Consider the following 15,405-nt stretch of genomic DNA (forward strand, 5'->3'; position numbering starts at 1 on the left):
CTGTTGCAAAATTCATTGGGTTCTTTCTTGGGTTGTATCCCACCCCTCCACAAACTTTAATGCAAATCAGTTCAGTCGCTTATGAGAAATCCTGCTGACAGACAGACTACCAAACTGTAATAAACACACAACCTTAGCGTTTTGTGTTTTGAAAACACTTGAATTTTCTTATTTTAACCCAAAAAATCTATAACTCATATTAGAAATCACAACTCAGATCTTTACTATGTGATTCAAACAGCATCATTTCAGGCCTGCTTATTTTCAAAAATGGAAGAATCCCAGTTTATTCATATTCAGGTGGTAGCTTTGAAAGAGAATCTCAAAATGATTCACAGCTGAAACAACATATTATTGAAGTATAATGGTCAAATGTAAAATAACATTTTATACATATACTGTATATATTATATAAATATATAATATATACAGTATATGTATATATGATAGTATATATATTATATATATTTTATGTGTGGCTCTGAAACAATATTCATCTGTTCATTTATTAAGTAACACATGTATTATATATTCCAAGCTACAGTACAGGATCAAGAGTGTTGTCCCAGTTTGTATTAAAGCAAGAATGTACAGTAGTGTTCAAGGCACTCAAGAACATTAATATTATATTCATATCTCTGTCTTGTACAGTAAGTTGACACCAATGTAATGAATCTACTCTTGAACAGTGAGGTTGGCTGAGCAGCACACCTCCCCATGCTCATTGGTGGCTCTACAGGTGTAAATATTGGCATCCATGGCCTCAACTTTGGCAAGGACCAGGGTACATCGGCCATCTTCCTCATACTCTATCTGCACCGTTGGTGTCTCCACTATGGGCTCCTTTCCACACAGCCACACCACCTCAGGGTCGGGGTATCCTGCCAAGATATAGATGGGATGAGTGAGAACAGGGGACAGAGGCAGAGGTGCCAAGTTCACATCCTGTCAAAAGTTTGTAAAACAAATTGTTAAATTCAAAATTGAAATGTTTATTTCAAAACTTTTAAAAATGGAACACCTAATAATGGTTCATGCAATTTGTGTGACAGATTTCACTCAATCAATACTATTGTGTTGGGAAGTCTTCCCATTGAGGGTGAACAGGGTGTCTAGTAGGAGTGTTGAATGCAACCCCAGCCTTGACTCCTCCTCCAGCCAAACCCTCAATCAGAGGCAGGCTATATGAGGCACCATGAGGAACGTGGGCCTTTGTTCCTCCTTTCTGCAGCTTGTCCTGCCTTGGTTGTAGCTGGTGGTGTTGGTGACACAGGTACAAAGCTAAAGTGTCAAGTTGACTCTGTTTAAGTCAATTTCTGTTGTATATTGTCTAAGTTTGCTGCCTCCATTTCAGTGACATGTGTTAAGGCCTCATACTAACGCAACATGATCAGCCTGGCTAATCATGATGTTTTTCTTGTGTTGGTGTCCCCTGCTGCTGTTTTGTTATTATTGGTGCTATTCTTTTTGGCTGTGTTTTGCCTGATTGTGTAGCTTTTTTAATCGTCAATTTTGTTAATTTGACAAACTTGGCTTATCTTTTGCTTGAGCTATATTTTGTTTTCAGTGCAGCTGAGTGCCACACATCTGGGTGGATAGGCACTCCTGGTTAGGCTCCTGCATTTTATGCATGTAAGAGCACTAAGACATTCTTATTTTTAGGGATTGTAGTTTAAGTTTGTTTTTTTCTTTTTTTACATACTAAAGTAAATGTAATAAAATAAGCCAGCGCATTGAATTTACTATTTTGGATTGAATAAAATCTTTGTAACTGGCTAAACGTGTCTCTGCCTCTGTCTGTGCATTTAATCTGTGTCCAAAGAATGACCTTGAGACAGTAGCCCCTGGGGTGCAATTGCACAGGTGGCATAGTTGTTCACACCTCATTCTGTTTATGGCCCCACCACACTTTCAAAGTCTTTGAGGAGTCAAGCCAATTACCTGCGTGGTGAACAAAGAACACCATGATATAGTAATGGAAAGTTAGATATAGGCACCAAAGCTCCTCAATTTTGCAAAGCAAACTGGTTGGAAACTGCTTTTAACAAATTGCCATTTCCACCTGCCTGATGTTCAGTCTCATATCACTTAAACAATACAAAGGGTCTGACAGCTGGAAAGTTTTCACACTATCCCCCATAAACTAACTAACATTCCTCATATGTAACCACATTTAAATTCAATTTATATTTTTACTTAGAGCTGCATACTGTATATGATATATATATTAAGATGAAAAGAAATGACATCCTAAGCACAACCCATCTAAATTTATTTGAACAAGATGGATAGCAGCATGTACATTTCTCGCAGCACCTTAACACTGAGATTTAGAATACGTATTGAAACACAAAAATCTGAGACACTGAATGCATTTTTAAATAGTGTTAGCAATTGTTAATTTATTCAAACTACCTGATGTCCCTTTTTTGTCTGCCTTAGATGCTTTTTAAGATATCTCTTGACATGCGTCGCAAGCTTGTGTGCCTATTCCTATTGAAATGTCAGGAAGAATACAGGGTACTTTTGGAGCTCTCGAGGGTAAGACGTCAGTGTCTACCTGTGAGGTGGCATGAGAGACAGGCACTGGATCCTCGAGTCACTGTCTGGTCCTCCAGACACTGGGTGAAGTGCGGTGGCCCCTGCATCTTCTTCTCCAGAGACTCGAGGGCATGCTCTGCTTCTGGGCTCAGGGGTGAGCCTGGAAAAGAGGGTAGTAGAGAGGTGGAAACAAGTTATAACAGGAAACTAAAATAGTTCTGAAAACAGTAAGATAATAAATTGTGTCTCTTACCTCCCCCAGAGCTGGTTGGAGATCCAGAGCTTTCGCCTTTGGATAGTAAAGTCATTCTCGTCAGGGCAAGCATGGCCTTACCTGCTTTCTATGAGACAAAGATTGTGAAGGCAAAACCAACAACACTCCCATGTAAGTAAAGTAATGAGATGGGTTACCTTCCACTTCTGCCTGGCCAGAAACCTCTTCATCTTCTCCTTAGACAGACACTTGGTGTTGGCACAATCTCCAGAGTCAAATGCTGCCATCCAAGGGTGGGCGAGGGCCTCTACACAGGACATCCTCCGTCTGACAAACACAGAGGGTTATGGTGGTTAAGTGAAGATTTTAACTGAGCAAGTGGCATTAGCTTCAAGTTTATAAATGTACCTGGTGTCCTTGTTGAGCAGTGAACTGATGAAATTCTTGGCCTCATCTGTTATTTCCTCAAAGCTCTCCTCATCAAATTCCCAATGAGCAGCTGTGACCGAGGCCAGGGTCTCTGTATCGCTGTCTCCCTGGAAAGGAGACTCACCACTCAGTCTGAAAACCAGAGACAGGCATTGAAGCTGCAGTGTCATTATGGCTGTTACAACCTATATCCATTAGGTGGCAGTAAAAGTGTAAAATTCAAAATGTTAATCCATCATGAATATTAGCACCAACACGATCCAAAAATCAAATCTATTCAAATCAATTTTTGGAGTTTTAAGCTTCTACAGGCCTGTTAGCTAAATGGATTAGATTAAATTCTAACTTGATGTGATAAGAATGTTCTCTCACAAGTTCATAAATGGCAGTATGCTGGATGTGCATGACACAAATTGGTAATGTAACATTTTGGAAAGCATTATTACTTAAAATTTTTTTTAAGGGTTGAGAAGTTTGCAGATGAAAGATGAAAATACCACTGGTGACTAGAACAGGGAGAAACTGTAATCCTGGCACAGCCCAATAATCTACTGACCAGTAACCTCTGCAGCTCACTGATTAATATAATATGTGACAAAGTATTATGTCACATTTTGAGTTTTCTTCAATATGACAAACGGCATTATCAATCATTTGGAGCTGTGTGTCTGGCCCGCTGATGATTGTTGGTCAAATATACATTTCAATTTCAGCTTTGTGTTTGGTCTCTACCAACTCCTGAGGAAAATATCTGGTTCTCACTAACTCACAAACTGTCTGCTGTGTCATGCTAAATAGATTATCCATGGTGGGTTTTAAAGCTTTTTGCAGAAAACAATATGAAATTTGGATTGTAGCTTGAAGATTGTTCTTGGGCTTAGGTATCAGATTGGAGAGACTCCAATAGCTTTAGAGATTCTGGTAGATATATTTTTTATATTACCTGTCAGGCTAGCAATTCCCCCCCGTCTCCAGTCTTTGTGCTAAGCTAACAGGCCTCTCCCTGCGGCATTTTATATTTCTTGCACAGACATGACCTTTCCGTCTCACTCTCACCACAAAGCATGACTCCAAAAATGTCAAACTGTTACTTTAATGTAGATAAGACTATTGGAGTTACAGTGACTTACAATATGTAGCAGATCACTCCAATGCTCCACATGTCAGTGGCTAAACACACAGGCTCATAGTTTATCACTTCCGGTGCCACAAACTCTGGAGTCCCATGCATTACCTTCAGAGGCGTGTTTGGATCTGTTAAACACAATGATTTGATATTGAAACATAACATAACATACTTAGATAAATATTATGAGACTTTAATTTCACATACCAAACTTGCTGGCTAATCCGAAGTCAATAATCTTTATGGAGGTACCAATGGTGTCAATGCACACAATGTTCTCAGGTTTGAGGTCCAGGTGGATAATGTTTTGCTCATGCATATACGCAATCCCCTCCAGGATCTGCTGCATGTAGTGCACACTGGCTGGCTCTGTGTGTTCAAAGCTGTCATCTACAATACGTTCAAACAGTTCCCCACCTGCGATACTGCACACAGACAAAACACAGTGACAGCAAACCATTATTTTATTTCTCTGTAAGAGTTTGCAGTTGTTATAAGAATTTAAAGGTTCAGTGTGTGGAATATATTGACACCCAGTGGTGAAGTTGCATGTTGCAGCCGAATACCCCTTACATTACCCTCTCGTTCCAAACCTGAAAGAGAACATGTGGCAGCCTTCGGTTTTCATAAAAATTCAAAAGGTGATTAGTTTGTCCAGTCTGGGCTACTGTAAAAAACATGGCAGCCTATGTAGAGAGGATTCCTTCCCAATGTCAATATAAAGTATTTAAATATAAAGTTCCCATTCTAGGGTGAAGATAACTATAATTTAGATGAAACACTAGTGAAAACATCACTTGGATTATTTTAAATTGAATTTGCACCAATAGATTAATTTTACCTAAATCTTTCACACTGGACCTTTAAACAAGCAGTGTGTAGCTTTAAGTGGCATCTAGTGGTAAGGTTGCAAACTGCAACCAATTGAATACCACTCTGGTGTATCTTTCTGGGTGTGTCAGAAAAACTATGAAGTAAAAACACATAAGGACCCATGTAGAGTGTCTTGGTTTGTCCATGGCACTGCAACATGATGGTTTACATGTATGAGCATCCTAAATGATTGTTCTAAGAAAACAAAAACACAATGTTTCGGGCAATTGAAAACAAATATTATGTTCCATTACTGCCAATAGATTCCACTAAATCCTACACATTTAAACCGTGTCAGGTTTTCGTCTTGATACTCACAATTCCATGACCATGACCATCTCAGGCTTGTGATCGTAGGCCGCCAGACAATGAACCAGTTTGGGGTGGTGGAGATAGTTCATCAACTCTATCTCTTTACGAGCAGCCTCCCTTTCCTTGGCACGTCGGCCTTTGTAAAATTTCCCAGCGCACACTCGTCCCGTCTCTTTGTCAGTTAGTTTGAACACCAGGCCAAACTTTCCCCTTCAACAGAAACATGAATGTTGTGTCATTATAAATCTTGAAAAATGTGGTCATGCAATGAAGTCAGCCCATCACAGTGTCTATTTACTGATGGAGGCTGATTAAAAATCCCAGAAAACAAAACCTTTTGTAATACTAGCACCATCTTGAACTGCAGCCATTGAAAACATTTGTTTGCTCAACAGAACCCTGTCTCTACATGCATTTGTTTTAATCCTTTGCCACACTTGGCAGGACTTACCATATTCCAGATAACTCTTCAAAAAAAGGCTTGAGGCTCATTGAAAATTAGCGCTTGGTTTGTCAGATACTCACATTCCCAGTTTCTCCTGCAAAACATAGTGGTCTGTGACTTTGTGGGAAGAGTCAATAGAGACACAGGTGTACGCCTGAAGGGCCTCCTCTTCTTGCAGTTTGTCTGAATCTATGCATCCAGACACAATAGCTGTAATATATGTCTTACAATGATTGTCAGCATTTTCCAATGTGGTATTTAGCTAATGACTCACCTTCCTGCTCCATCTTAACCACAGGTGACACTGGTCCTGGTTCGCTTACTCCCACTGCGTTGTAGGCCCTAACTCTGAAACAGTATTGCTCTCCAGGGGGCAGCCCAGCAGACACTCTGTATGAAGTACTCCTACACTGGGCAGTGAGTTTGGTCCAGTCCCCGGCCTCAGCACTTCCACGTTTCTTTACCTCAACCACATAACCCAGGATGGCGCTGCCACCGTCGTAGCAGGGTCCGGACCAGGACAGCACCAGGCTGGTGGCAGAGACACGGGAGATCACGGGGGAAGAGGCAGGAGGCTCTGGCCTCTCTGGTTGGGAAGGAGGGGTGATGAATATAAAAGTGTTTTTACAACTTCTCATGGACGTTCAAAGTGCAGAGTGCGTCATCTTACCTATTACAGAAAGTGTGATCGTGTTTTGCGCTGAGCTCTTTCGGTCCCTCACTACAATAGTGTAGCAACCTGTGTGCTGTGGTTTGGTCTCTGCTATCACCAGTGTGCTGCTCTGATCTGTATTTTCTGTCCACAGCTCTGGACCATCCACTATCTGCAGGGTTGCAATGTGTGAGGTTTACATACTGACAAAAGCAGGGGAGATAAAGTTGGAATGACAAACAGTGAATATTTGTGAATTAGCTTATAAAATAACAACACCTGTTCTTTGTTATTGATCCAACAGGACACCAGAGGGGGGCTGCCACTGAACCGAGACAACAGACGGGCGGTCTGTCCCACCTTCACCTTGAGGTGCTGTGGGGGGTTCTCAAAATGCAGTGTTGCACCTGCAAAGCCAAAAAATAGTGAGTGCTTTGATTCAAAGCACTCTGTTTGTTGCAGTGTCTTCATTCCTAAAACATGACGCTAGAGGAAGGAAATGATCCAGTGTGGTGTGTGTGAGTGAAGATAAAGACAGGGGCGCTGCAACAGGGTAGGCAAAGAAGGCAATTGCCTGGGGCCTGGGCTGAGAGGCCCGCCCCTACAACTGATTATGTCTCTCCACAGCAATGAAACACCATGATGAGCCTTCTTCTAAAAGTGTCATAGTTTTGGTTGAAGACTAAAACATCTAAATGTGTGTGTGTCTGGGATGATGGTGGAGGTTTGCACTCAAAGTTTCTTGCTTTAATATTTATGTGAATGCACAGTATGCACTTTATAATTTGAATACTAAAAGATTAATTTGGAAAGTGGAATGAGGTGGTGTGGTATCATGTCTTTCTTTTGGGGGGGGTGCTGTTCAGTTTGTTTTGATCCAGGAACCCCAGGTTTTTTTCTTTGAGCCCCAAAATCCGTTGGAACGCCCCTGTCTGTACTGTACTGTAAAACTGGGAGTGTATTACTTCCCCTGAGACCCTTATTATTGTAGTGCACTGCAGACGTAGTGTCTCAAGTGGAAACAAAAGACAAAACACAGTTAACCTACACCACAAGCAAAACCAGTCCTTGTGCAACCAACTGTGTTAAACACTGCTACACTAGATCACCTGTTCTCTGAGGAGACCTAAAGATTAATATTTTTCATAAACTTCGAACTAATCACTTAAACAAATATGCATTAAAAAAAAGCAAACAGAGCATGTATTTTAAGTCATGCACAGCAGCCTATCCCATATATGAGCTGAAGATATATCATGTCTGACGCTGCCAGTATTCAAATATAATCGCATCAGAATGGTCAATTTGACTGGACAATCTGATGCAACTTTAATATATTTACTTTACATGGCCAATTGTGCTGCCGTCTTTTTCATAGCAGTGTCTCAAACATTTCTCTTTGCTGCAAGAGTATGATGCATCCTGTGCATCAATAACAGACTGACTTTAGATTTTATTGTCCCCCAGGGGATATTTGATTTCACAGCCATTCCGGTACAATCAATGCTAATAGACACATTTCAACAGAGGCAACCGAGCGTTAGGACAGAACATCACATGCAACATAAACATAAACACTCTTGCACAATAACAGATATCCACAATTTATAATGTTTAGTCCTAAGGTAAGGTTCCCTTTTAATATATATGAGCACAATAACATTATAACAAGACCAAAGGCCAAAAAATAGGAAGTAGCTGCCAGGTAAAACCCCAGGATACACAAGAACAAACAGATTCTATGAAGAGGTTGGTTTGGACAGTTAACAAAGTGGAGTAGAAAATGTGTGTGTTGGAATAGACAGGTGTCAAAGATGGTGAAAAAGCATGAGTGTGTGTGTTTCTTACCTTTCCCTGAGTCAGCTCTCTTCTTTGGTATAACTTCTGCAGAAGCAGATGAGGTAGGTTTAGTCAGGATGTTTAGAGGTGTGGTCCTGTTCTGCCTATGGCTATCAGTTTTCAGACACTGCGTTACTGTGTCACTGTCCACTTCCCTACATGGTGCTCACTTGTGTTTTGTGGCTGTATTAGAAAGCTACATAGCTGTGAAAATCCTGCACTATTGCTGTTCAGTATACATGTTGTCTGACAGTCAATTACACAAGGACTGGAAATGATGTGTTTCCCTTCATTTATTTATGGATATCCGGTGTGGGAACAATGTTAAAGAGGCAGAGATATGTATATACAGTATATATTCAGCCCTCAAACATGCATGTGTAAGTAATAATGGATGTAACAACCTACATATGCTAAAATACTTTGGACCTACATGTGAAATTTGTAATTATATGATTACCTCTCGGAGATGAGACCGTTCTCTGCTTGTCAGACACTGGAGGAGAGGTACAAGTAGATCCTCCGAACTCCTGCAGCTCATCTGTGGGAGGTGACGGTGACCTTCCATTCTTCATAATGCTTTTGGATGCAGAAGTTGGGATCTTTGAGACCCAATTCTGCACACCGCAGATAGTTTCAAAGTCTGGATTGGTGGTAAGAGTGAGGGAAAGGAGAAGTAACATCAGAAGTGAAACTTGTTAGTTCTTATTTTTATTCTCCTTCAATGAGAAACACCAAAACGTGTGCATGAATTATCTTGTGGTTCAGTTTCTCCCTCACCTCTGACGCACACGGCAGAGCTGCAGGACGTCGTCCCTGCTCTGTTCGAAGCCATGCAGATGTAGGCTCCAGCATCCTCCGGCAGACACTCCGTCACCACGAAACTCACCTCCCTGCCATTGAAAGAGGGTTTCCCAAAACGGGCCACTTCACCTGCCCATAGGAGCAAACAAACAAACTAGAAACACTCTCCCCCACTGTAGTGTAACATCTAACAACAAACTCTTTTGGTTTAAATTACAAATGTCTCATGCAACTAGAAGAAATAGCAGAAAAAAAGATTGGCATTTACATCTTATTCAAATGTATGTGAAAAATCCTGTTCTAAAACAAACCAAGTAAATGGGAATAGCTCTGCTGTATTTACTTTCACTGACTGTATCTGGGCCTCAGGCTTCATCGAGCTGCAGCCGTGTACATCCCAGTGTCTCTACTCACCATTGTGCAACCATGACACTTTGATAGGCTGACTCCCTGTGAGAACCCCGCGCAGTCTGATGTCACTTCCCTCGTCCACATAGCAGTCCTCCAGAGGCTCTATGAAGACGGGTGGATCCAGATGTTTGGCAGAGGAGAGGTTGAGAGAACCTGAACATGAAAAGGAGGTGAGGAGTCACATAGCAACACAAGACTTACTTAACTGCATTTAATAAGTCTAGTTATTAAACCCTAATTTTACTACAATGTTCTGTATAATCAGTAAAGCCCTTAAATATCCACCTTTATTATAGTGATATTATTATCATAGTTTTGTAGTGTTGTTGACATTAATTCACACAGTGAACTACTATGTTTTCACACAGAGTCTGAAGTGAAGTAAAAATAATTAGTCTGTAAGTGTGATCTTCCACCCGCTCATCTATAGAACTGTTAAAACCACAATTCATTTGCTTTTCTTCTTCCTTTTCCCTCTTGTTAAATATGTTCAGGTCAACACTGCCCAGACAAAACAACATTAACATCAGTGTAAAACCAAAAAATAGATATTACTATCAAGGTTTTACTATTAAGGCACCAGAGAACTGTTGTTAGCTTTCAGAGGTATTGTTTTAATTATTCTGTTTGTCTGTTTGTTAGCAGGATTACACAAAAACTACAAAACAAAACACAAAAATTGTTGGGAGGATGCAGTATTGGCCAGGGAAGAGCCCTTGACCCCTATTTTAGTGTATCCGATTTCTTTTCACCTTAGTTAAATAATGTGAGGTATGTACAGTACATAAAGTTTTGCTGATTTCCCAGAGAATCCAGATCTAGTCAATTTAAAGGAGACCCTACTAAGTGCCATTGTATTTTATTTGTGTGTATTTCTTTTCCCCTCCAGGACTTTATCTTGCATTAATATTAAATTTAGCAATTCGTTTTCACAGGACTGCCACTGAATACTTGAAGCTTAGCTGAAGAAGCACTTCATCAGCAGGTGTAGTACAGAACCATTAACATTCAAACAGTGTTTATAGATTGACTGTGTGTTGTAATGCTTAGTCATGGACAGTAAACCAGTTATGCTTGAACAAGATAGGTGTTTAACCATCAGCCTTTAACCTGCAGTCTTTACAACACTAAGTTATTCATTGTGCAGCATGATGTTTGAGGACGGTCACTACACACTTGGCTCCTCTGCTCACAAACACACAGCGAGCTGGATTTTCCCATGTCATTCACATCATGATCCTTTCACCTTTACTTTTGGTGTATAGAACTCTGATTGTGTCAGCAGCTCAGTAAGATCAGTATAAACTTCAAACTGAAAGCTTCCAAACCCCAGGGTTATCTCACAGTATCGTATCAACACAGCCCATATGTGTGACTAACTAATGATCTCACCTGCTCTATGTCAACAACCATCCACCCTCCTCCTGAGAAACTGAGACAATCTGGATTTCTAATAATGTCACACTCAGGCACTGAAAAGGTTTTTCCACATTTCTGTTAATATATACCACCTGGGAAACCAATGTATTAATAATAATCTTCATCACTTTGATTTATGCTGCCATACTGTTGGGGCTGATAGAGCAGGCTGTCCACTAACCAGAAGGTTGCCAGTTGAATCCCTTGTCTCTCCCATTCTGCGAGTCCTTGGGCAAGATACTGAACCCCCAAATGGCCCCTGATGGCTGTGTGTGACAGAACTTGTTGCACATAGATGCACATTCCTATTGATTTAATAGTTGCTGCTGTTGTTTACCTTGTTTTGCATATCAAATGTCAATTTGGATTTGTAAAGTGTCCGTTGGTGACTCAAAAGATAATTATAAATAAAATTAATTATTGTCATTATTATTACCCCAGAAATACTAACATTTACAGTATGTCAGTTACTGAAATTTTGACTTGTTAGAAACGACTGCTAGGTAACGATCAACACTGAAATTATTGAAATAAGATACTTATAGGCAACAAACATTTTATCCAGCTGTTCAAAAACATTCTTGAAAGCTGTTTCAAATTTTCACAACAAAAGTCCCACATCCAGTCAAATTAAAAAAAAACAAGCTGAGAAATTGAATTATATTGGGGACTGTGATGTTCAGTGTGAGCTGAATGGAAGTGAAAAGGTCCCCAATACAAAAACAATCTGAGAACTGGACATTTAATCTCAAGGAAAACATAACACAGGATATTAACATTTAAAAGCAACAAACATGGAGTGTGTAAAGTTATGCAAATAAACTGGTTTTACACAAGGCATATTAAAGTGCTCTATTTTTTGGAGCACAAATGGGAATATAAAGCACCATGTTTAGACTTGTCTATTCAAGCAGTTAGTTTAATGACTCTGAAAATGTCAAACTCAAATTATTCATCTCCACTCCTTCTGTCTCTCTGCCTCTCTCATGCAGCCCTTACCTCTATCAGTGCATTTGTCCGAGGGCCTGGTGTTAGCAGTTCCTGGCCCACTGCTGGGTGAAGATGATGATGATGATGATGATGCACGTGCTGGCTTGATCTGCATCCTGAAGGTTGACACAAAACTCTGTTTGCTGCCATCGCCGTTCATGTCTGTCAGAAAACCCTGGCCTCTGAGGCAAACAAGTTTACAAAGTCATTTCCCAGCAGATTATCACACTTCCTCTCGGTGTCACAGCTGTGTGTGCCTCAGCGGCTAGCTCTGCAAAAACCAACAAGCCTCTGTCTGTCGTTCTCACTGCAGCCAGTGCTGCTCTGCTCTTGCTCCTCACACTTCTCTGCACACGTCTGTGCCTTCTTTCCTCACCCTCTGCGCTAACTCCACCTACATGAGAAATATTTTCTGTTTTGCTTGGGTCATTGCATGCTGCGTGGGCAGGTCTCTCCTTATCTCTCCAAAGTCACCCCAGTGTGAGGTTGCCCCCCACCCACTATACTCAAACCCCTCTTTTTTTTTTTATCACCATGGCTAACATACACCACACATGAACGAGCAAAGAGAAATCAGGGGAGGAAGGGATGGGGGGGGACTTATCTACCCTCCCAGCCAAAGGTCGTATTGTGTGTTTGTCGAATGCACTGCCATTTATCAATATCTCTGTTTGCCTTCTCACTTATCAATGCTGCAACTGAACTTTGTAATGCAAGTGACGCTGGCGATGTGAAGGTTTTCTCTTTTTCATGCCTGTGGGCTGTAAAGCTGTGATTGTGAAGAATGGGCTCATAAATTCTATGTGATGCACTATACCCCAATCCACACACAAACACAGAGGCTGTTTCAGATTCCTGCTGCTATAGTAGCATGAGGATGTCTCGAGAGGGGCCTGCTCTTGTTTTCATGAACACATGTCGATGAGACACAGCCGTATTGTACAGTATCACACAATCTGCAGCTTTTATTGTTTATAAAAGAATATTTTTTCCACCCCTGTCCATTTGTTGGTTGGTTGGTTGGTATGTGTTTGTGTGTGTCTGTTTGTTTGTGAGCAATAACACAAAAATGAGAGGACAGGCTACCACAAACCTTGGCAGAAGGATATGGTACAGTTAATCAAATGTTGGTGCAGATCAGGAGACGGATTCCAGGATTGTTTTTTTTTACTTTAACATTGCAACAAGGAGCGTTATTCAACATTTTCCATGAATCTTGATGGGGGGAAAAAACAGGCACTTTTAAGGAACTGACATCTATGAATAAGTGCATATTTGGTGCAACTTGTTTGAATACGAGGTGACTGTTGGGCCTTGTTGGATATATGTGTTCTAGTGAGTTCCAATCTGATTGTGGGATAAAATCATGTGAGAGAGAATGTGTAACAATCATCAACCTGACTGTACTTAATGTTTTGTACATTACAGAAGCCCAATGAGGGGATCCTAACATTTTGTTAATGCTCTGCTCACATCCCTAATACCAATAGAATATGACTGAGAGGTGCTAGTTTTAGTTTCTGTGAGCTATTCAAACATTTACCAAAATAAACACTAGTGAAAGGACTATTTTATACTGTAGATTTTTTTAACAGAGTTGCATACATCAATATGCAATTGTAAATCTTATCATTGTTCTGAATTAGCAGAAATTATTCTAGCATTGCCTATTTGCAACTGAGAAAGCACAGCAACATTTCTGCTTAATAAAACCATCCCACCTTTGTTCTACCCGCATTATAAATCTGAGGAAAGAAAATGAAGAATGAGAGATGGTGGGAAACCACTCGAATTCTTTTGGTTGGCTATTTAATTATCAAAACAATCCAAATTTTCTCAGCAATTTCCCAAACTCATAAAACTCTTGCTTAGACAGCTTACTCCCCCCTGTTTTCAAACATCCTTCATGTCAACTTTTTTGGAGTTCTGACACAACCACAGGCTTCAACTTGCAGAGGCACCTTTGTCTGATGAAATTCTAACATAACCTCTTCAAAGATAACATACACTCCCTCTTCTCAGGAAACGGCACATACTGGATCACATAGAAAAAAATATGAATTAAAGGGCCTTACTCGTATTGCATTGGTGTCTAAATCAGGTAGAGCGGATTATTGTAGTTTCTTGAAAGAGAGTGTTACACTTTATATGTTGGATGGAAACAGCATCAGATAAAGTAAGACTGACATTGAATAAGACAGAAAAAATAAAACACACAGGACGTTGATAGAAGCTGCAGAACTGATCATTCTCAGGAAACAATGTGATTTTTCCCACATAGCCTTGGCCTGCAGGAGCATAATTAATGTATTTTGGGCACAGGGCCACTTACTACACACAATAGAATCCATCACAGGAGGGAGACAAGCTGACTGACCTCCCTCTGTGTGCATGCCCCAGTGTTAACCAGCCAATGGCATGCATGCAGATAGTTATGTCTGCTGTCTGGCTTTGAATGACTAAAGTGATAAAACTAAAACTTTGCCATCTTTCCAGAACTAAACACTGTCTTAATCTGAGCATGAGGGAACAGATGGAGACTGAAGATTGTCCCAGCAGAGTGACAAGGAACCTTTGGAAGGCTTCAGAAGTGGAAGTGGATGCAGTGTGAGTGAGCTTAATGTGTTTTTTTAAGTACAAGCATTAGGTCACTATTACAGGAAACTGTTAAATTCAACACGGGAACACAGTATAATGGTGTAATCTGATCGATAAAAAACATGTCACCATCTGAAGAAGTTGGTGTAATCTCATTTAAAAGATGTGAAAGCAGCAAAGAAAACGAATGCATTTTTTTTTTATCAATCATCAAAAACTCACAGTTAATGTTACTGCTAAAATGTTACTGTAAATGTATCATTTATGCTTGCATCTGTCTTTGCAATGTCATTTAAAAAAATTTATAAATCCCACAGGAGGCACAAATAGTCAATGGACTATTTACCAATGTTAATATTTTTATTATAAAATTAAAAGTTTCCCATCAGAGAAAATTAAGACATAAATTTCTTTGATAAAGCACATTAATCAAAAACATGCATTTACATTGTGTGAGTGGGTTCGGGACATTGAACCACGGCGCCCCCTGGTGTCATCTCTCTGAGGGTATTCTATAAAACATAAGAGATCCATTGAGAAAATCAAAGGGTTACACATGGAGTCTTAATGTCCACTAGACAATAATGATCTAAAATAAAATGTTGTACTTATTTCACCTCTTCAGAGTAGCAGTTTCCAGAGGAGACTGGCACCATCTAGAGGCCATCTATAGACATGCTATAAGATTTAGTGTTAAACACTAAAAGAATGCAGTAGTTTTTTCAGCAGTGGAAACATATTATGAGACAACA

The 15,405-nt window shown here is 40.2% G+C and overlaps 1 protein-coding gene and 1 long non-coding RNA gene across 4 annotated transcripts; one reads left to right on the forward strand and one right to left on the reverse strand.

Annotated features, from left to right (window-relative positions):
• Nucleotides 1-258: 258 nt before the first annotated feature.
• Nucleotides 259-12,455, reverse strand: mylk5 (myosin, light chain kinase 5). Of its 3 annotated transcripts, none has more exons than XM_020094142.2 (17): nt 12,065-12,455; nt 9,650-9,799; nt 9,212-9,364; nt 8,892-9,074; nt 8,441-8,476; nt 6,872-6,999; nt 6,611-6,764; nt 6,215-6,526; nt 6,021-6,129; nt 5,502-5,705; nt 4,518-4,735; nt 4,315-4,438; nt 3,164-3,316; nt 2,953-3,082; nt 2,795-2,882; nt 2,561-2,701; nt 259-881 (listed from the first exon to the last, which is right to left on the reverse strand). In XM_020094142.2, the coding sequence occupies exons 1-17, from the start codon at nt 12,213-12,215 to the stop codon at nt 676-678; spliced, it is 2,640 nt and encodes an 879-aa protein (XP_019949701.2). In that variant the 5' UTR covers nt 12,216-12,455; the 3' UTR covers nt 259-675. The 3 variants fall into 3 exon arrangements, with proteins under 3 accessions (XP_019949701.2, XP_019949702.2, XP_069381263.1); XM_020094143.2 differs by lacking the exon at nt 12,065-12,455 and adding an exon at nt 11,247-11,373; XM_069525162.1 differs by lacking the exon at nt 8,441-8,476.
• LOC109633943 (uncharacterized) lies at nt 2,801-12,167 on the forward strand. The gene is made up of 5 exons (XR_002203023.2): nt 2,801-2,926; nt 6,897-7,017; nt 9,677-9,816; nt 10,582-10,631; nt 12,058-12,167. It is a non-coding gene; the product is annotated as an uncharacterized lncRNA (long non-coding RNA).
• Nucleotides 12,456-15,405: the final 2,950 nt, after the last annotated feature.

The sequence above is a fragment of the Paralichthys olivaceus genome, chromosome 5 (genome assembly GCF_024713975.1).
Source record: "Paralichthys olivaceus isolate ysfri-2021 chromosome 5, ASM2471397v2, whole genome shotgun sequence".
NCBI lineage: Eukaryota > Metazoa > Chordata > Actinopteri > Pleuronectiformes > Paralichthyidae > Paralichthys > Paralichthys olivaceus.

What these genes read in the sequence shown, in the direction of transcription:
- mylk5 (XM_020094142.2), bottom strand. Translation starts at nt 12,215, where the DNA reads ATGAACGGCGATGGCAGCAAACAGAGTTTTGTGTCAACCTTCAGGATG. An exon ending in GGACAAATGCACTGATAGAG is followed by an intron (nt 9,800 to 12,064) that starts GTAAGGGCTGCA and finishes TTTCATGTTCAG; the next exon opens with GTTCTCTCAACCTCTCCTCT. An exon ending in CTCTGCCGTGTGCGTCAGAG is followed by an intron (nt 9,075 to 9,211) that starts GTGAGGGAGAAA and finishes CCACCAATCCAG; the next exon opens with ACTTTGAAACTATCTGCGGT.